The 21,512-nt window shown below is 45.4% G+C and overlaps 1 protein-coding gene across 1 annotated transcript in view; it reads right to left on the bottom strand.

Moving 5' to 3' along the window:
* Positions 1 to 717: 717 nt before the first annotated feature.
* Positions 718 to 21,512, bottom strand: part of wdr20a (WD repeat domain 20a) — a 166,613-nt gene continuing 145,818 nt past the window's right edge. Inside the window, 1 exon segment of the mRNA XM_072490769.1 lies at positions 718 to 1,967. Within this exon segment, the coding sequence (XP_072346870.1) occupies positions 1,914 to 1,967 (54 nt within the window). The 3' untranslated portion in view covers positions 718 to 1,913.

Genomic DNA, 21,512 nt, shown 5'->3' with positions numbered 1-21,512 from the left:
ATAAGCAGCTTCAGCTTATCAAGCTCTCCACCACAATTCCGGCCCCAGCGAATCAGACACCAGCAGGAATAAAAATTGCTCTAAATTCACATGGGCAGAGCGCTGGCCCATTGCTCCACGTTCGGAGCGGCACAGTGGCTAGCATTGCTGCCTCAGCTCCAGGAACCCGGGTTCAATTCCAGCCTCGGGTGACTTTGTGTGGAGTTTGCACATTCTCCCATGTCTCCGTGGGTTTCCTCTGGGTGTTCCGGTTTCCTCCCACAGTCCAAGGATGTGCGGGTTAGGTAGATTGGCCAAGATAAATTGCCCTTTAGTGTCCACAAGGTTAGGTGGGGTTACTGGGTTATGGGGATAGAGTGGAGGCGTGGGCTTAAGTAGAGTGCTCTTTCCAAGGGCCGAATGGCCTCCATCTGCACTGTAAATTCTAAAAAAAAAATAGCGCCCCAACGGGAATGCAAACCGCACACAATTCAGTCCCAGCGTCAACATTCTCCTAAACAGAAAATTGCGTTCAATTTGATGGTTTTCATTGGTGCAAAATTAGAACACGACAAATATAACTGGCAAAACTGCCAACGGTAGAAATCCATTTCAGTGAATTCATGATTTTCATATTCAGCAAAAAAACAGTGGAGGAATCTCATATCAAGAAGGTCAGGTCAAGGAGACTTTAAGTACATGTTAAATGACCTACCAAGTGGAAAAAAAAATGTCAAGTAGTACGCAAGGTATCATTTATTCAAGCTTCATCTGTCTTTACATTCTTCCAAGAAATCAGCATTAATCTGTACAGCGAATTTATAATATAACATAACCCAACCCACAACAATTTCTGGTTAGATTGCATGACAACTGTAAAATGTTTGGCACATCCTAAATTATTTTACATTGATGAGGGTCTGTTAAGACTGAGCAATTCTAACCCACAAACAATTCCTCAATATAACTGCTCCTAATTAGCATCTAATAAGTCCAAGTGCTAGTTTTTGGACCTTGGTGATGCATCAGCCACAGAAATACAAAGTTCAGAATTTTAAAATATGTATGGTTGTGAGGACACTACATCTTTTTAATAGAAAGATTTTCTTTTGTACCAAACAGTTAATTCAACAAAGGATTAATTACAGACAAATTTGTTGTTTACAACTGAAAATAAATGAACAGTAAAACTATATTCAAGATTTTATGTATAATTTCTGAATTAGAAACCACTTTCACTAGAGGACAAAACTTCAACTAGTGTAAATGATTATTGCCCCATGACTAATGGTATTTATACATATAATACAATTTGAAACAAATTAAAATAAATGTTTAATAGATAGAGAAGAAATATCTTCTTTGTCTGCAATTGTCTGGGAGTTTTTGGCACATCCCATTGTAAGTAATTCTCTACCTGCATTAAACTATTAAGTGCAACTTTAAAAAATATATAAATCTATGATTGCAACTTCCACCTCGTGAATCACAAATTCAGGCCAGAAAGTAATGACTCAATTCCACCAAGTGCATTTTAAGTGACCTTCCAACCAGTTTAAATTTATAAAATGAAAAAGCAAAACAGAAATCAGTGCAAAATACAGTGAGATACTAATCCGCAGGGCTATTTAATGTACTATAAATATTTTTTTCATTATACATGTAATTAACATAGACCAAAGAAAATTGAAAAGTTAAGATTGATAAAATGTTTTTGGGGTTTTAGAATTCTTGGAGTAAGCATCCTTCCCATTTCAAGAACTTACACTCGACATTGTTCCCCAGTGTTAACTCGACACAATTCACAGCAGAACCCTGAACAAAAACACCACTATGATAAAACTGCTAAAGCTCTGTGGCTGAAGACCAGCTCTTGGCTCCAATGTCATTACTTCATATCCTGTAGCGAAGGTTTGCTAGCAGTAGTGCGATGGCTATACTACAGTACCACTCGGCGAGTTGGCTTGGTGTTGGGATGACAATAAGGCCTGTAAATACAGCATTTCAAATTGTTATACCTTAGTCATTTGTACTAAATATTAGTTCATTTGTTATTTATGACTCAATAAGTGTTTCAAGTTTTTCTGTTGAGGCATCATAAAGTATAGGTAAATTGGGAAACTTTTCAAAAGCAAGGAACTTCTGATAAATGCTTTATTAGTAAATTACTTGAATTCACAAGTAGAAATGTAAATAAAAACTAAATTCATTCAACAGCAACAGAACGGACAAAAATATTCCTACATAAATTATTAGACTTTTCAGAGATGGCTCCAAGTGAAATTTTGTAAATGAAATGACTCCAGTACTGAGCACATAAAGTAAATAATTGGAAAGCATTTTATTCCAGGATGACAAACTATAAAATTATAACAAATGGAAAGCAGTTTAGAAAAGTAATACATTGCCTGGCTTGGTCATACTTAAAAAGGCAATCTCAAAATTTATATTTTCCAAGAAGTTTACAAATACAATTGCAGCTACAAAAAGGTTGTTTAAATGATATATTTTTAAAATGAATCAAAGGTTGGCAATATAGCCAGGTCAAAAGGATTGTTCAATTTACTTTCTGACTTCTGATACTGAAGCCAGCGACAGCGGGCAAGCTAGGGGGCACGCGCATGAAAGGGGGCAGGCTAGGGGCATGCCCAAGACAGTGAGCAAGCTAGTGGGCATGCACACGACAGCGGGCAAGCTAAGGGGCACAGGTATGACAGCGGGCAGGCTAGGGGGCACGTGCATGAAAGGTGAGCTAGGGAGTGCGCGCAAGACAAGTGAGCAAGTTAGTGGGCATGCACACGACAGCGAGCGAGCTAGGGGGCATAGGCATGACAACGGGTGAGCTAAGAGACCGGGCAATGTAGGGGGCATATGCATGAAGGTGGGTGAGCTAAGAGGGACATAGAGGGCATGTGTGTGCACGAGAGAGAAAGAGAGAGAGAGAGAGAGAGAGAAAGCAAGCTATAGGGCGCTGGCCAGCATGCACAAGCGAGAGTGAGCTAGTTAGCTGGAGGGCACTCGTGTGTGTGCTTGAGAGAGAGAGAGAGAGCAAACCTGAGGGCACATGTGAAGGAGCAAGATACAAGGCACTCCTGTGCTCAAAATCGACGGGGGTGCGGTTGAACGAGAGAGGGTGATCAGAAGGTGGGTGGGCATGAGGACAAGGTGTTTGTGCGCATGATAAAGCGAGCGAGTTCGAGAGTGCTTGCATGTGCGTGCAGGAGAGCGAGCGAGCTATAGGTTACTTGTGTGAGTGAGTGAGCGAGCTAGAGGAAGCACAAGACAGAGAGCTGGAGGGCGTGCATGTGCATGAGAGAGAGCTGGAGGGCAAGCATGTGTATGAGAGAGACAGGACGTATATATCAGTGCAAGAGAGAGGATGGGCTAGATGACACTTGTGCGAGAGGGGGAGTGAATGAGGTAGAGGACAGCGCACGACAGAGAGATGATGAGTTTGAGGGCATGGTAGGCGGCCGAGAGTGAAGGAGAGCGGGCATGAGGGCGTGCCTGCCATAGCGCACGCGAGAGCAGGCGAGCTAGTGGTCACACGTCTGTGCAAGATAGTGCAAGCTGGCGGGCATTCGCGCATACAAGAGGGTGCAGGCTACAGGGCACTGGCGCGAGAGAATGATCGAGAGAGCCACGCGTGTGAGCACACTAGAGGGCATTCGTGCCCGAGAGAGTGAATGAGTGAGAGAGCAAGATCGCGGACGCAAGCGCACTCAAAGGTGATCGTGAGAATGAACGAGCTAGAGGACGCTTGAATGAGAGTGAATGAACGAGTTAGAGGGTGCTCATACAAGAGCAAGCTAGAGGGCACTCGAGCAAGAGGAAAAGCCAACTGGAGGACACTCGAGCGAGTTAGAGGGCGCTTGCACAAAAGAGAGCGAGTGAGCTAGATGGGGCCCGCATGAGAGAGTGAGCTCGAGCGAGAATGTGTAAGGGAGGACGACTGCAGGGCGCTCACACGAGAGCGAACGAGTTAAAGGGTGCTCACGCAAGAGCAAATGAACTAAAGGGTGCTCGCGCAAGAGTGAGCTAGAGGATGCTCGAGGGAGAGCCAACTGGAGGGAACTTGCATGAGAACGAGCTAGATGGGGCTCGTGTGAGAGTGAGCTAGAGGCAGCTCATGTGAGAGACAGAGTGAGTGACTAGGGGGCACTCGTGAAGATTGCGAGCTGGGGGGCGTTCGCCTGCGAGAGAGTTAGAAGGAGCTTGTGTGATAGTAAGCGGGTTAGAGGGCACACACGACTCGGAGAAAATTAGGGGGCATGAGCAAGAGTAGGTTAGATCACACACGCGCGAGAGCATTAGAGGGTGCGTGTGAGGGAGAGCGAGATTGAGTTGAGGGCACTAAGTGGGTGATGGAGAGCATTTGCACGTGAGCGTGAGTGTTGGAGGGCACTAGCATACTCAAAAGAGAATTTTTTTTTTTTATTAAATATTTTATTGAAAATTTTTGGTCAACCAACACAGTACATTGTGCATCCTTTACACAATATTATAACAACACAAATAACAATGACCTATTTTATAAACAAAAAATGAATAAATAATAAATAACAAAAATGAAAACTAGCCCTAATTGGCAACTGCCTTGTCACAAGTAACACTCTCCAAAAATATAATTTAACAGTCCAATATATAATTATCTGTAGCAACGACCTATACATACTATACAGTATATATTAACAACCCTGAGAGTCCTTCTGGTTCCCCCCCCCCCCCCCCGATCCTGGGCTGCTGCTGCTGCCTTCTTTTTTCCATTCCGTCTATCTTTCTGCGAGGTATTCGACGAACGGTTGCCACCGCCTGGTGAACCCTTGAGCCGACCCCCTTAGGACGAACTTAATCCGCTCGAGCTTTATAAACCCCGCCATGTCATTTATCCAGGTCTCCACCCCCGGGGGCTTGGCTTCTTTCCACATTAGCAATATCCTGCGCCGGGCTACTAGGGACGCAAAGGCCAAAACATCGGCCTCTCTTGCCTCCTGCACTCCCGGCTCTTGTGCAACCCCAAATATAGCCAACCCCCAGCTTGGCTCGACCCGGACTCCTACTACTTTTGAAAGCACCTTTGCCACCCCCCTCCAAAACCCCTGTAGTGCCGGGCATGACCAAAACATATGGGTATGATTCGCTGGGCTTCTCGAGCACCTCGCACACCTATCCTCCACCCCAAAAAATTTACTGAGCCGTGCTCCAGTCATATGCGCCCTGTGTAATACCTTAAACTGAATCAGGCTTAGCCTGGCACACGAGGACGACGAGTTTACCCTGCTTAGGGCATCTGCCCACAGCCCCTCCTCGATCTCCTCCCCCAGCTCTTCTTCCCATTTCCCTTTTAGTTCATCTACCATAGTCTCCCCTTCGTCCCTCATTTCCCTATATATATCTGACACCTTACCATCCCCCACCCATGTCTTTGAGATCACTCTGTCCTGCACCTCTTGCGTCAGGAGCTGCGGGAATTCCCTCACCTGTTGCCTCGCAAAAGCCCTCAATTGCATATACCTGAATGCATTCCCTTGGGGCAACCCATATTTCTCGGTCAGCGCTCCCAGACTCGCGAACTTCCCATCCACAAACAGATCTTTCAGTTGCGTTATTCCTGCTCTTTGCCACATTCCATATCTCCCATCCATTCCCCCCGGGGCAAACCTATGATTGTTTCTTATCGGGGACCCCCCCAAGGCTCCAATCTTTCCCCTATGCCGTCTCCACTGTCCCCAAATCTTCAGTGTAGCCACCACCACCGGGCTTGTGGTGTAGTTCCTCGGTGAGAACGGCAATGGGGCTGTCGCCATAGCCTGTAGGCTAGTCCCCCTACAGGACGCCCTCTCTAATCTCTTCCACGCCGCTCCCTCCTCCTCTCCCATCCACTTACTCACCATTGAAATATTAGCGGCCCAATAATACTCACTTAGGCTCGGTAGTGCCAGCCCCCCCATACTCAAAAGAGAATTAAAGGGAATTGGCGCGAGTGTTCGAGGTCAATATCGCGAGAGAGTTATAGGGCACTTGCACAAATGAGAGATGTAGTTAGCGGGCACTCACGCATGAGACAGAGAGAGTTAGAAGGGGGCACGCGGGCGAGAGGGAGTGAGAGGGCATGTCATAAATGAAAGGGGGCATGAGTGTGGGAGGGGCACGTGAGAGAAAGAAAGATAGAGGGGGGGTCGCGAGAGAAGGGGGCACGTGTGCATGCGTAAGAGAGAGGGAGGGCATGCGTGTGCGAGAGTGATCAGGCGTGCAAGAGAGGTTATAGACAATTGGTGTGTGCGCATGAAACAGATGTTCTGCGCCAGAAAGTGAGCGTGTGAAAGGAGGGTCAATTTGTGTGTGAGAGAAGGTTAATGTGTGTGTATTTTAAATTCAATTATGGGATGTGGATGTCGCTGATTCGACTAGCATTTATTTCTCATCCCCAATTGTCCTTGAGAAGATGGTGGTGAACTGCATTGTTGAACCGTTGCAGAATCTGTGGTGGAGGTACCAGGATTTGCACCTAGCAATAATTAAGGAACAGAGATATATTTCCAAGTCAGGATGGTGAGTGACTTGGAGGGGAATCCCAGGTGGTGGTGGTCCCATGTCTCTGCAGCCTACCCTTCTAGGTGATATCGGTTGTTGGTTTGGAAGGTGCTGCCTAAGAAGCCTTGGTGAGTTCCTGCAGTGCATCTTGGTGATGGTACACACTGCTCCCATCATTAATCGGTGGTGGAGAGAGTGAATGTTTGTCGATGGGATGCTAATAAAGCGGGCTACATTGTTCTAAATAGTGTCAAGCTTCTTAGTGTTGTTGGAGCCACACTCATCCAGGGAAGTGGGGAGTATACACTTTAGGGAGTCAGAAGGTGAGTTACTCGCCACAGGATTCCTAGCCTTGGACCTGCACTTGTAGCCATAGTAATAATAATCTTTATTCATGTCACAAGTAGGCTTACATTAACACTGCAATGAAGTTACTGTGAAAATCCCCTAGTCGCCACACTCCGGCGCCTGTTGGGGTATACTGAGGAAGAATTCAGAATGTCCAAATCACCTAACAGTATGTCTTACGGGACTTGTGGGAGGAAACTGGAGCACCCGGAGGAAACAGCGCCTAGTCGTGTACACTTGAAGGAGAATTCAGAATGTCCAGTTCACCTAACAAGCACGTCTTTCGGGACTTGTGTGAGGAAACCGGAGCACCCGGAGGAAACCCGTACAGACACGGGGAGAACGTGCAGACTCCGCACAGACAGCGACTCAAGCCGGGAATCGAACCTGGGACCCTGGCACTGTGAAACAAAAGTGCTAACCACTGTGCTACCAGTCCAGTTTACTTTCTCTTTAATGGTAACCTCCAGGATGTTAATAGTGGAAGATTCAGTGATGGTAATGCCAGTCAATACCAAGGGGCGATTTGGTTCTCTTGTTGAAGATTGTCATTGCCTGGCACTTTAAAAAAAAATTCCAATGAAGAGGAATTTTAGCATGGCCAATCCACCTACACTGCACATCATTGGGTTGTGGGGATGAGACCCATGCAGACATGGGGAGAATCTGCAAACTCCACACGAACAGTGACCCAAGGCTGGAATCAAACCAGGGTCCTCGTTGTTGTGAGACAGCAGTGCTAAGCTTGGCACTTGTGCGGTGCAAATGTTACTTGCCACTAATCATCATCCCAAGCTTGGATATTGTTCAGGTCTTGCTGCATTTGGACATCTAAGGAGTCGTGAATGGCGCTGAATGTTGTGGAATTATCACTGACCTCGGAGTCTATGATGGAAGGAAGCAGCTGAGGATGGTTGGGCCTGGGATACTACCCTGAGGAACTCCTGCAGTGATATCCTCGAATGGGGTTGATTGACCTCCAATCACCACAACCATTTTCGTTTGTGTCCGGTATGATTCCAACCAGCAGATGGTTTTCCCATGATCCCACTGACTCCAGGTTTGCTAGGGCTCCTTGATGCCACACTCAGTCAAATACTGCCTTGATGCTACACTCCATCAAATACTGTCAAGGGCAGTCTGCCCATGTGAGGCAGAGAGAGAATATGAGTGTGAGAGAGATTATGTGTGTTATTATGATTCCGGATCAGATCCCAACAGTTGCTAGGATACCGAACATAAATCCTAATACTTTATTTATTTTGTACAGCTGTGAGGAAAGGATACCTTTCTCCAGGAGTGATTTCACACAAATAGGAATATGGTATAATAAAACAAACATTATTTTGGCCAAGGGTAGAATCATGACCGGTACAGACTTGGAGGGCCGAAGGGCCCATTCCTGTGCTGTATTGTTCTTTGTCATACAAGAAAACAGCTTACAATTACTTGTAATTGCTTAACAGTACAATGAAACAATGAATCCTAACTGCTATCTGTTGTCTCCACTCAAGCAAAACCCAGCTCAGTTCAAAACCCACTTTTAAATACATTTAGCAGACCCAGGAATACTTGCTTAATAGAGATCCTTTTAAAAGACAGATTGGAAAGAGAGAAATCGGGTCAGGAAATAGCCTGAAGATTCTTGCCTGTTTCAGAGTACTGTTTAACCTGCCAGCCTTTGAGAAACTACTCCTGTCCTGTTCACAGGCAAATCTTTAACTCACTGTTTTGAGAGAAGCTGCTTCTGTTCAGAGCCAGACCAACATGCAGTTTTGAGAGCAGCTGCTGGTCTAGTAATGAACATAGGAATTTCAGATATATTGTATTATACGTAGTTGGTTAAAAGCCTGGATTAGTGTGTGACTGCTTCAGTCATGTTTTTTAAAATTCTGGTTTGAAAGGCAGCAGATACTTTTTGGAGACAGAGGTGCAATTAAAGGTGGCCCAGTTTAGCTCAGTTGCCCAGACAACTGGTTTGTGATGTAGAGCAAGGTCAACAGCACGGGTTTGATTCCCGTACCGACTGAGGTTATTCATGAAGACCCTGTCCTCTCAAACTTGCCCTCTCTTGAGGTGTGGTGACCCTCAGGTTAAATCACCACCAGCCAGCTCGCCCTCTCAAAAGGGGAAAGCAGCCTATGGTCATCTGTAACTCTGGTGATTTTACTTTTTACTTTAAAGCATCATAAAAGTAGGATCATAATTCATTCCAGCCATGGATATTGTTTGCTAAAGTTGGGCTAATGGAATTTTGTTTATATTAAAAGGGTTCCCTGGGGAGTAGATAATTAGAGACATTGTATTCAGCTTAGTAAGATGATGTAGTTAATTGAAGGAGCAGAAGCTGAAGCAGTTTCTGGCATTACAGTTCAGTTTGGATCTATGAACAGAATAGTTTTTTCTCTCAAAGCAGTTTGATTTCTGCCTGTGAACATAACAGAAAGTTCTGAAAAGGCTGGCAGGTTAAACAGCAGTTTGACAAGCAAGAATCCACAAGCTGCAAATTGTTCACTGGAGGATCTCTCAAAGTGGTTTATCCAAGACATCTCTTTACAGTAAGTAATCCTGAGTCTGCTAACTGCATTTAAAAGATGGGTTTTGTTTGAGTGGAATTAAGGATAGCAGTTAGGATTGTTTAACTGGTAATTGAATTTTTTTCTTAAATGCCAATTAAACGTCAATTTAGCCAATCCACCTATCCTGAATATCTTTTGAGTTGTGGGGGTGAGACCCACCAGACAGGGGAGAATGTGTGAACTTCACATGGACAGTGACTCGGGGCCGGGATCGAGCCCGGGTCCCTGGCGCCATGAGGCAGCAGTGCTAATCACTGCGCCACTGTGCTGCAGCTATTGATTTTATGACAAAGTTATTAATACTGTATTAGTACTAAAGTTTGTTTTAATATACCATGCCCCTATTGTGCGTGAAATCATTCCTGGAGTGAAGCATCCTTTCCCCTCAGGCTTACAAATTCAATGAAGTTAGGGGCTTATCCTGGATTTAATAGTATAATTCCTTGTTTTGCTTGGGATTATTGAATTTAAATACAGCGAGTGTGTACGGAACTGGTGCTTTCTTTCAGGTGTTGCACGTTAAATAAGGAGTGGCATGGGAAATGGCTCTTCCGGTTGCAAAGAATTTCCTGTGTGTGGAAAAGGTCACTCGAGCGGGTTTACAAAGGATGGTTAAAACAAAGCTTTTGGATTTGGCGAACAAGCTGCAGTTGACTTTACCTGGAAAGCCAAGGAAGGTGGAGATAATTACAGGGAAAGCTCAGCATTTAAGTTTGCCAGAGACACAGTCTGAAGCATTGAGATTGACTGAGACAGCTTGAATTCAAAGAAAAAGAAAGAGAGAAAAGGGCAATGGCAGTAGCAAAGGAAAGAGAGAGGGAGGCAGTGGCAAGAGAAAAGATTAAAGAAAGAATTTGAACTTCACAAAATGAAAACGAATGGGAGGGAGTTGGAAAGGAAATGAGAATATCAACTTAAATTGTTGGTGGTAAAGGCAGAAGTTAAGAGGAAGGATTAACACTTCCTAGTCTAAAGCCTAGTGATGATATGTTTAAATGTATTCAAGCATTGGCAACATTTGACAAAGATTTGAAAGCATTTTTTAAATCTCACTTGAGAAAGTGGCTAAAGAATTGAAGTGCACAAAGACTATGTGGGCATTGTTGGTTCAAACAAAGTTCGTATGTAAAGTTGGTGAACTGTTTACATCACTATCAGAGGATGTGTCTAGGGATTATGATGAGGCAAGTAAAGCTATCAAAGTGCATATGAACTAGTGCCAGAAGCCAACAGACAGAAGTTTAGAACTCTAAGGAAAGAACCAGGTCATTAAACAAAATAATTTTGATAGCTGGATAAGAGCATTGAAAATGGACCAAACTTTTGACATTCTTAGGGAAATAATAATTTTGGAGAACATAAGAACTAGCAGCAGGAGTAGGCCACCTGGCCCCTCGAGCCTGTTCCACCATTCAATAAGTTCATGGCTGACCTTTTTGTGGACTCAGCTCCACTTACCCACCATAGCCCTCAATTCTTTTACAGTTCAGATTCAAGATTCACTTCCCCCAGTAATGAGAAGTCATATGGAAGAGCAAAGGGTTAAAACTACTAGACTGGCAGCAGAAATGGCAGATGATTTTGAATTAGCTCATAAACCAAGGCCTGGTTTTCAATATCAATTTGTGAAGGATAGAAACTGGAGAAATAAGAAATGCACAGATGGTCAAGGCAAAGAAGGTCCAGTTGGAGATATTGAAAAGAGTTTGCCTCAGGTTAAAAAGGAAAATTTATGATCGTGGAAGAAAGATAAGAAAACTTAAATGTTTTCATTGCAATAAAGTCAGACACATGAAGTCACAGTGTTGATGGCTTAAGAAATGTACTGGGAAGACAGGCTTGTTAAAACAAGAAAAGCCAGTGGGCATTTAGTAAAGTGGAAAAAGCAACCATAGTTCCAGAGGAAGAGGTACAACAGGAAGTACAGCCTGTTCCGAGGTTGGTGGATAAGCAGGGACCAGATCATAGGATAGAATCACTACAATGCAGAAGGAGGCCATATGTCTCATCGAGTCTGCACCGACCCTACAAAAGAGCACCCTATTCACGCCCAGGCCCAACTCAGTAACCAAAACTAAGTTTTTGAACATTATGCAGCAATTTAGCATGGCCAACCCACCTAACCTGCACATCTTTGGATTGTCGGAGGAAACCAGAGCACCTGAAAGAAACCCACGCAGACACGGGCACATGTGCAAACTTCACACAGTCACCCAAGGTCAGAATCGGATCAGGATCCCTGGAGCTGAGAGGCAAACAGTGTTAACTCTTTTTAAATATTTTATTTGTGAGAGTAAGCTTTTACTTGTGTGTACAAGTGGAGTAGGTAAGGAGATTAAGATCTTAAGGGATACAAGGGCAAGTCAATCTTTAATGGTGAGTGATAAGGAGATATGTAGTTCGGAAGGAGTATTGACAGAAAAGGTGGTAATATGTGGAATTAGTGGTGAAAGGACGAGTGTGGCACTATGTAAGGGAAGATTAGAGAGTCCAGTGAAAAGTGGTGGTAAGAGTAATAGAAAAATGATCTTTTCCAGGGGTATAATTTATCCTGGGTAATGATATCACTGGATCATAGGTGGGAGTGATTCCTACTGTAGTTGAAAAGCTGGTGGATGGGTGGCATGGTGGCACAGTGGTTAGCATTGCTGCCCTACTGCGCCGAGGACCCAGGTTCGATCCCGGCCTTGGGTCACTGTCCGTGTGGAGTTTACACATTCTTCCCGTGTCTGTATGGGTATCACCCCCACAAACCAAAGATGTGCAGAGTAGGTGCATTGGCCATGCTAAATTGCCCCTTAATTGGAAAAAAGAAATGAATTGGGTACTTTTAATTTGCTTAAAAAAAGAAAAGCTGGTGGAAAGTCAAACGACTGAGGTGTTGCAAAAAGCATATCCTGGAGTGTTTCCAGATTATGTGGTGACAAGATCACCAAGCCACAGGTTGAGACAGGAGGAAGAGAACTCGGAGTACAGATAGGGAGGCTCAGGTTCTGTTATCAGAAATAATCTGTGATCAGATGGTCGATAAAAGAACGAGAAAAGGTTGTGGATGAAGCAGATAGTTCAAGAAACATGGTAGAATTACAACTGCTTTATCTCGGAATCTTTTTGCTGTATCAGGAAGCATATAGAGATATAATCTGAGTGTATACCGGAGTGTCATTATATTAAAAAGAACATATTAATGAGGAAATAGAGACCTTTACGTACTCAGGCAGATGAGAAATGGGCAGATGTTCACTGTTGCTTCACAGAGTCAGGGACCCGGGTTTGATTCCCGGCTTGGGTCACTACCTGTGCAGAGTCTGCACGTTCTCCCCGTGTCTGCGTGGGTTTCCTCCAGGTAGTCCGGTTTCCTCCCAGAAGTTCTGAAAGACATGCTTGTTAGGTGAATAGGACATTCTGAATTCCTCCTCTGTGTACCCGAACAGGCACCGTAGTGTGGCGACTAGGGCTTTTTCACTGTAACTTCATTGCAGTGTTAATGTAAGCCTACTTGTGACACTAATAAAGATTATTCTTAGAGCATCATAAGAGGTGCAATTAAAGCATTGTATAAGATCATAATTCAAATTGTTTTTAGGTCATGAGGCAAGAGGACCACTTAATTTGGTCAAAGAGAAATTGGTGAGTCAGCGTTCTGAGACCACATTGTTGGACTGTGTCAAACCTAAGGGAGAGATTAACCAGGGCTAGTGATTTGGCTAGAAAGCATTTGAAATTGTCACAGCTTGTGATTTAAAAAGAGGCAGATAAGAAATCAAAAATTTGTAGTTTTGTTGGTGGGGAGAAAGTATTAGTATTATTACAAGTGGTAGATGAATTATGAAAAGCAAGATTTAGTGGGCCTTATCAAATTTAAAGGAAATTGAGTGAGGCAAATTATTTGATAAGAACGCTAAATAGAAGGAAAACTCACATATTCTCAAAGGGAATTTTGATAGAGAAGGAAGTTAGTTGTATTAACTCAGGGAGAAGAGATAAATCCTGATTATTCTGGATTTGACATTCCTCAAATTAGATTGGACAATGAGGAAGTGATAAGAAATCGGGATATATTATGGAGTTACCTTCCAGAGAAAAATTAGTGTTACCTGAACGAGTTATTACAGTCACATGTTGCAACAAACTAGAAAGTACAAAAGTAATTATACATGATGTAGATGTAGGAAATGCAATTAAGCAACATCCATGTAGACTCAATTCACTAAAGTTGGCACAGGTACAAAAGGAGATTTAAAGCATGCTTAAGGAGGATATCATCAAAGTGATTTGAGCTCACCTATTGTAATGGTACAAAAACAGATGGAACACAACAATGTGTGCGGACTGTAGAAAAGTCAGTGCAATTACAAAGTCAGATTTGTATCCTATTCCTCATTTGGAAAGCTGTATTGAAAATATTATCAAACTTTCCTTACTTAAAGGATACTGGCAAGCACCTTTATCAGACAGGGTGAAGGAAGTTTCAGATTTTGTAACACCAAATGGCCTGTATCAGTTTAAAGTTATGCCGTTTGGAATGAAGAATGCACCAGCAACATTCCAAAGATTAACCAGCAAGGCCATTTCTGGGATAAACAATTGTGCAGTATACATTAACAGCGTGCATTCAATCAAACGTGGAATGAGCATTTGAAACATTTAACAGTGTACATTCAATCAAACGCGGAAGGAGCATTTGAAACATTTAAACATGATGTGGAGATGCTGGCATTGGACTGGGGTGGGCACAGTAAGAAGTCTTACAACACCAGGTTAAAGTCCAACAGGTTTGTTTCAAATCACTAGCTTTCGGAGTGCAGCTCCTTCATCAGGTGAGGTCAGATTGGTGGTAAACTTGAATTTGCAAAAGCTCAAGTCACATTCTTAGGCCATACAATTGGATATGGTCAGGTGGCCCCACAGAATGTAAAAAGAAAAGCTATTGGGGAGTTTCCAATGCCAAAAATGAGAAGTTCTGAGATTTCTGGGTTGTGTGGTTTCTTCTGCAAATTCGTGCCAAATTTTAGCAGTGCAGTTGCCCCACTGACTCAACTTCTGAAAAAGCAGAGAAATTTCAATAGACATCAAAATGTCAGGGGAAATGTGACAATCTGAAAACTGTGTTAACCATCGGTGTTGGCAATACCTAATGCCAAGCAATTTAAGGTGGCAATTGATGCGAGTGATGTGAGCATTGGTGCTGTAATGTTACAGGAAGACGATGAAAGAATAGAAGGGATTGTTGGTTATTTTTCTCGGAAACTAAATATTCATCAAAAGAAATATTCGGCCATTGAGAAGGAGACATTGAGTTTGGTATTTTGACATTTATGTTGCTAATAATTAATCGGAGACAATTATATATACAGACCATAAGTCTAGTATTTTTTGGAAAGTTTAAAGATCGAAAAGCAACATTGTTTAGATGGAATTTAATGCTCCAACCATTATTATACATGTAGCACAAAGGGAAATGTGATTGCAGATGCTTTATCACTAATTTGAAATGAGAGAAGACTGGTCCGTTCAAAAGTGTAAAAGAAAGATTGAAACGGACCGTGCCCATATTTAAATTTGCATGCTTGAATGTAGTATCATACGTAAATTATAAAGTATTGGGGTGTTTAGTAAGGAGTAATGTGAGTTGAAAGGCATTGGAACATGAAGCAATCTTTTCATATTGTTGGTTCATTTTTTTTTAAGGGAGATATGTGAATGTAGGAGTTTGATATATATTGTATTATATGTAGCTGGTGCAGTGAAGGTTAAAAGCTTGGGTTCGTAGGTGACTGCTGCAGCCATCTTTGTAAAAACCCTGATTGAAAGGCAGCAGACACTTATTTGGAGAGAGGTGGGCGGCAAGGTAGCGCAATGGTGAGCTCGGATGCTTCACAGTGCCAGGGACCCAGGCTTGATTTCTGGCTTGGGACACTGTGCTGAGACTGCACGTTCTCCCCATGTCTGCGTGGGTTTTCTCCGGTTCTCCGGGTGCTCCGGTTTCCTCCCACGAGTCCTGAAAGACGTGCTTAATAGATGAATTGGACATTCGGAATTCTCCCTCTGCCTACCCGAACAGGCGCCGTAGTGTGGCGAATATGGGTTTTTCACTGTAACTTCATTGCAGTGTTAATGTAAGCCTACTTGTGACACTAATAAAGATTATTATTCTTAGAGCATCATAAGAGGTGCAATTAAAGCATTGTATAAGATCATAATTCATTACAGCCATGTATACGGTTGCTGCAGTTGGGCTAATGGAATTTTGTTCATATTAAGAGGGTTCTACAGGGAGTCGATAATTAGAGACGTTGGGCTGGATTCTCCGCAGCGCCGCGCCAAAATCGTGGCCGGCGGGGGGGGCGGAGAATCCACTTTCACGCCATAATCAGGTCCGGCGCCGCTTCAGCGATTCTCCGGGACCCGAAAATTGGCATGACCGCGGAGTACACCGTGCCGTCAGGGGGGGGCCATTGCCAGAGGCTCACCCAGCAATTCTCCGTTCCCAACCGGTCGAGTTCCTGACGGCGTGGACCTAACGCCCTATTGTCGGTCAGGATGCTGGCGTGGTGGCTGCGGACTCAGTCGCGGCCGCCCTGGTCGAGGGCAAGGGGATCCGAGAACGGGAGGGGGGGGTCTTATAGGCTGCAGGGATTCGACCTGCGGGGTTAGATGCTCGGGCGCGCAGCCAATAGGGGGGTCTCATCTTTTTGTCTGCCTCCGCGGTCTGAGTCTGCCATGGAACTCGGCACGGTCGCTGGAGGCTGCCGCCATGCACATGTGTGGACTCCGAACCGGAAGTGCAGGGGCCCGTATTTGCAGCTAAAGCTGTGAGATTTACTCCGGGTCCCTGCTAGCCCTCTGCAGGGCAATGAACGAGGTCAACATTTTTACAGGAATCTCTGGAGTAAAACTCCACCATTTTTACACCTGCGTGGGGACATAGTCTCATTTTGGGAGAATCCAACCCATGGTGCATGATTCAGACGCCTCGTTGCCCACCTTGTGTTGGGACGAGGGCATTGAATTTCACGAGAAACCTCCCGCGAGATTTGCAATGCTCGAAACGTCTCGCATCTTTCACTGAAATCACACAGGATGACACGATCTGGATTCCACCCTCACTGGGCACGATCCACATTAGCATATTTGAATAAGCACTAGGGCTCATTTTTAAAAACATTCGCTGGATTCACCCGCCGCCCGGGACTCAGGTGCCGCGCCTAGGAGACCTCTCCAGACCGTCGTTTGGTACTAGTCCACACAAACATGGACCAGAAGGCGGCACAGTGACGCAATGGTCAGCACTGCTGCTGCCTCACGGTGCCAATGACTAAGGATCAATCCCAGCCACAGGTCAACCGGGTGGAATTTTTTAAAAATTTGTTCATGGGATTTGGGCATTCCTGGCTGTGCCTGCACATTGCCCATCCCCAATTGTCCTTGAGGGGGCAATTAAGAGTCAACCGCATGCTGTGGTCCTGGAGTCACATGTAGGCCAGACCAGGTAAGGATGGCAGATTTCCATTAGTGATCCAGATGGTTTTTTTTAATGAAAATCGACGATGGTTTCATGGTCGCCATTAGACTTTAAATTCTGGATTTTTATTGAATTTAAATTTTATCATCTGCAGTGACGAGCTTTGAAACTGGGTCCCCAGAGCATTACTCTGGGTCTCTGGTTTACTAGCCCAGTGACAATACCACTATGCCATCACCTCCCCATGCCTGTGTGGGCTTCACCCCCACAACCCAGAGGTGTGGTTAGGTGGATTGGCCATGCTAATTGCCCCTTAATTTATAAAATAAATGTGGATCATGAGCACTTGGAGGGGGGTGAGGGTCTCCCAGGCCATTGGAGACTCTAGGTGGTCATGAACAAGGCAGGGTGGCACCCTGGCTCTCCCTCTGGCATCCAGGCACTGCCGCCTGGTCCATATGGCACTGCCAAGTGGAGGGCGGCAGGGGCACTGCCAGGGATCAGTTCCCAGACAGGCCTTGCCGGGTAGGGGTGTCAGGGGGTATTCCGTGACCCTACCAAGGTTTGGGGGGGGGGTGAGGGAAGGATCGCAAAAAATGGAGTGGTGGGCCAGTAAGCGGGGCCTATGGGGATAAGATCAGGACAGCCGCCCCATCTGCAAGGAGCTTTTCCAGAAAATCCCTCTAAGGCAACCTCGGTGGAGAGAATCTCCTCTTGGCCAAACAAAACTGCAAAGTGCCGTTGAATAGCAGGATGTTTCACGGCGCTGCATGCACCGAGATACACCCCACTAAACGTGCCATTCAACGGACTTTAACTCAAGTCCACTGAATCAGTCCATTGTATTTTAGTAAGGTGATGTTGTTTTTTACTTTTCCAATTAAGGGGCAATTTAGCGTGGCCAATCCACCTACCTTGCACACTTTGGGGTTGTGGGGGTGAGACCCATGCATACACGGGGAGAATGTGCAAACTCCACATGGACAGTGACCCAGGGTCAGGATAGAATCCGCATTCTTGGTGCTGTGAGGCAGTAGTGCTAACCACTGCGCCACCGAGCTACCCAGATGATGTTGTTAATGGGAGGAGCCAGTGGTTGAAGCAGTTTCTGGAGTTTCAGTTCAGTTTGGATCTGTTAACAGACTAGCTTCTTCGCTCAAAGCAGTTCAATTGAAAAGATCTTGCCTGAGAACAGAACAGCAGATTCTAAAAAGGCTGTCATAATATCCACTCATGTACATAGAACATAGAAAAATACAGCACAGAACAGGCCCTTCGGCCCACGATGTTGTGCCGAACCTTTGTCCAAGATTAATCATGGATTATCATTGAATTTACAATGCAGAAGGAGGCCATTCGGCCCATTGAGTCTGCACCGGCTCTTGGAAAGAGCACCCTACCCAAAGTCAACACCTCCACCCAACACTAAGGGCAATTAATCATGGCCAATCCACCTAACCTGCACGTCTTTGGACTGTGGGAGGAAACCGGAGCACCCGGAGGAAACCCACGCACACACGGGGAGGATGTGCAGACTCCGCACAGACGTGACCCAAGCCGGAATCGAACCTGGGACCCTGGAGCTGTGAAGCAATTGTGCTACCCACAATGCTACCGTGCTGTCCTTAAGAACAAATAAATCTACACTATATAATTTTACCGTAATCCATGTACCTATCCAATAGCTGCTTGAAGGTCCCTAATGTTTCCGACTCAACTACTTCCACAGGCAGTGCATTCCATGCCCCCACTACTCTCTGGGTAAAGAACCTACCTCTGACATCCCCCCTATATCTTCCACCATTCACCTTAAATTTATGTCCCCTTGTAATGGTTTTTCCACCTGGGGAAAAAGTCTTGACTGTCTATCTATTCCCCTGATCATCTTATAAACCTCTACCAAGTCGCCCCTCATCCTTCTCCGTTCTAATGAGAAAAGGCCTAGCATCCTCAACCTTTCCTCGTAAGACCTCTCCATTCCAGGCAACATCCTGGTAAATCTCCTTTGCACCTTTTCCAAAGCTTCCACATCCTTCCTAAAATGAGGCGACCAGAACTGTACAGTACTCCAAATGTGGCCTTACCAAAGTTTTGTACAGCTGCATCATCACCTCACAGCTCTTAAATTCAATCCCTCTGTTAATGAACGCTAGCACACCATAGGCCTTCTTCACAGCTCTATCAACTTGAGTGGCAACTTTCAAAGATGTATGAACATAGACCCCAAGATCTCTCTGCTCCTCCACATTGCCAAGAACTCTACCGTTAACCCTGTATTTCGCATTCATATTTGTCCTTCCAAAATGGACAACCTCACACTTTTCAGGGTTAAACTCCATCTGCCACTTCTCAGCCCAGCTCTGCATCCTATCTATGTCTCTTTGCAGCCGACAACAGCCCTCCTCACTATCCACAACTCCACCTATCTTCATATCGTCTGCAAATTTACTGACCCACCCTTCAACTCCCTCATCCAAGTCATTAATGAAAATCACAAACAGCAGAGGACCCAGAACTGATCCCTGCGGTACGCCACTGGTAACTGGGATCCAGGCTGAATATTTGCCATCCACCACCACTCTCTGACTTCTATCGGTTAGCCAGTTCGTTATCCAACTGGCCAAATTTCCCACTATCCCATGCCTCCTTACTTTCTGCAGAAGCCTACCATGGGGAACCTTATCAAATGCCTTACTAAAATCCATGTCCACTACATCCACTGCTTTACGTTCATCCACATGCTTGGTCACCTCCTCAAAGAATTAATGAGATGCAGACAGGCAGTGATCGATGATGTGTTGGGTACTCTGCTACACAGACGAACCAACACGGTTGCGAATGGTACAACTCAGTTTTATTGCTAACATTTATTTACAGTGGTAAACTGGTTACTGAGGTTCGATCATAACCCTAGAATCTGTGGACCTAATCCTAATACTGTCTTGTAGTGGCACTCAGCACATGGTGGATGTCTGAGTGGCTTGCTATGAGCTCTGTGCCCTGAGCTGTCTCCTGCTAGAATGCCCAGGAAGTGTCGTGTTCCCTGTTTTGTACTACGTATGCTCTTGCCTGTGATTGGCTGTGGTGTTGTGTGTGTGTTGATTGGTCCGTTGATCTGTCCATCAGTATGTATGTATGTTTGTGCTATGATGTTTACCTAAATATCATGACAATCGACACACAGGATGACCAGTAAGCACACAACACAGTGCAGCCAATCACCAGACAGGACACTACCACTATAAAGCCAGAGGGCACTAGGTTTTCCGCTCTCTCGAGACCCAGCCACTGAGACAGAGTCCACGAGCTAGCAAGTGCAAACACCATGCGGTAGCTAGTAAGTCTGGTCAGGCTACTACAAGGTCTCCAGTCAGTTCAGTATGGTGTCGACCCACAGCTGAATATGTATATCAGTTCTATCGTTGAATAAAACAGTGTTGGATCTTCTCCAGTGTTAGACGTCTGTTTCTAGCTTCCCTGCATCGAGTGCAGTCCACATCGAACATACCTGCCTAACACACCATGGTATCAGAGTGATACTGATCTTGATGGACCTACCTCGAGTGAATCAGCATTGACCAACAAGCAGCCATCCGGTGAAATGGAAAACATCCAGCCTCCTCCGCATCTCCAGCAACGTCGGCGCCAATTGGAAAACCTTCAAGCAAAAGTTCCTCTTGTACATTGAGGCCTCCGACCTCAAAGCAGCATCGGATGCCAGGAAGATCGCGTTATTTCTCTCCACCGCGGGGGACCACACCATCCACATCTACAACTCCCTTACGTTTGCTGACGGCGAAGACAAAACGAAATTCAAAACAGTCCTGCTGAAATTTGACAGCCACTGCGACATTGAGGTGAATGAGAGCTTTGAACGGTACATTTTCCAGCAGAGGCTTCAGGGTAAGGATGAACCTTTTCAGTCCTTCGTGACCCATCTCCGCATCAGAGCGCAGTCATGTAACTATGATTCGATGGCTGATTCCATGATCCGGGATCAGATCATTTTCGGGGTCCACTCCGACTCTCTTCGGCAGCAGCTCCTGAAAGTCAAACAGTTGACCCTCCCTGTCGCTATCAAGATGTGCGTTGTCCATGAGCATGCTAAGAATCGTTACTCCCACATCAGGGCGACAGAAACTGCAAAGCTGGCCTCCCACGAGGCGGACGGGTGCAGGCCATTGCACAAATGCAGGGCCTGAGCATCGAGGAGAGTGGCCCTTTCGCGTGCTTTTCTCGGGTCCTGCGCATGCACGCCACGACCGAGTGGACGACGAGCCCGACAACCCGACTGTGCAGGTGCGTACGTCGACCAACTGCACTGCTTAAGCGCGATGGCGCACGGAACGCGCTGACGTCGGCGTCATGACGTTTCAAAATTGTGGCTCCGCCCACTTAAAGCGGCAATGTCCGGCAAAAGGACGCCGGTGTCTACAGTGTGGCAAGCTTGGCCACTACGCAGCCCTTTGCAGATCTGCTCCACCACTCAGCAGCCAGCGATCCCAGCTGCAGCGCAGAAGTGTCCGCTCAATATAACAACGCTTGCCAGATTCCGATCCCGACAGCCCAACAGACCCTGATGCTGAGTGCCTCAAGTCCCCATACCG

The sequence above is a fragment of the Scyliorhinus torazame genome, chromosome 2 (genome assembly GCF_047496885.1).
Source record: "Scyliorhinus torazame isolate Kashiwa2021f chromosome 2, sScyTor2.1, whole genome shotgun sequence".
NCBI lineage: Eukaryota > Metazoa > Chordata > Chondrichthyes > Carcharhiniformes > Scyliorhinidae > Scyliorhinus > Scyliorhinus torazame.
Note: the sequence above shows the minus strand (reverse complement) of the source record. Positions and strands in the feature narration are given on the sequence as shown.